Raw genomic sequence first — 945 nt, forward strand, 5'->3', positions numbered from 1 at the left:
CACACACACACACACACACACACACACACACACACACACACACACACGAGAGGGGGAAAACAAGTTGTTTTGTGATATGACTTTAACTTGAGACGGGGAATTTTATACAATTAAACAATTTTTAAAAAGTAAAGAAAATCAACATTTTCTCACATTCACCTTTTGTTGGAAATATTTTCAGTATGGTTTAATGAACATTTCAGAAAATACAAATATACTTCACAAATATATAATATTGTGACATGTGAAACTGCTTGTCCATTCAACAACCTGCCATCATCAATGTCAATTCAAACATGTAAACCCAGACATTTCCTGTTCACCCTTTCCAGTTTTGTGTTTTTCATGCATTCTAAATAATACTACACATTACCCCACCCACCAAATGCCAGATGGCATTTATTGTAAACAAATAACTAGGTTTGTCTTATTGGACAGGTCATGGGCCTGTAGGCAACTGCAGATACTACACAATGAGGTTAGGGCCAATCCAATTTGACTTAATTAAAGCAGATTTGAAGATAATATTACATTTAATGAAATTCCTGTGTAAAAACCCTAAACCCTGGCACACAGATTTACATTCACAAAAACTCATGTGCATGACTACACATTTTCTACCTTATACACATATTCATAAAGAAGAGGCATGTAGACGCGGACTGTGTGTGGCTTTTTTTGAAGTGTTTGCACCCTTGCCTTTACTATCCTTGAGATATCCACATGCTCTGTTGATTGGCACTGACTTGACCTAACGCCACCGAGCCGGACACGTGTCCCTCTGATGCAGGAATGAAAGGGTCGCCAGCTGAAGTCTCCTCATAACTTCTCACTGACAACGAATTAAAGCACAGAGTTAGAAAAAAACAAAGAAAATATTCAGACATATACACACACATACATATATGTATATATACAGACATACATATATGTATGTGTGTGTAT

The 945-nt window shown here is 36.7% G+C and overlaps 1 protein-coding gene across 2 annotated transcripts in view; it reads right to left on the bottom strand.

Annotated features, from left to right (window-relative positions):
* Window positions 1-18: 18 nt before the first annotated feature.
* hmg20b (high mobility group 20B) overlaps window positions 19-945 on the bottom strand; it is a 4,001-nt gene continuing 3,074 nt past the window's right edge. For both annotated transcript variants that reach the window (XM_031864121.1, XM_031864122.1), the window contains one exon: window positions 19-832. In XM_031864121.1, the coding sequence (XP_031719981.1) occupies window positions 820-832 (13 nt within the window). In that variant the 3' untranslated portion in view covers window positions 19-819. The remainder of the gene's footprint in view (window positions 833-945) is intronic.

The sequence above is a fragment of the Anarrhichthys ocellatus genome, unplaced genomic scaffold (genome assembly GCF_004355925.1).
Source record: "Anarrhichthys ocellatus isolate YVR2014 unplaced genomic scaffold, GSC_Weel_1.0 scaffold30, whole genome shotgun sequence".
Lineage (NCBI taxonomy): Eukaryota > Metazoa > Chordata > Actinopteri > Perciformes > Anarhichadidae > Anarrhichthys > Anarrhichthys ocellatus.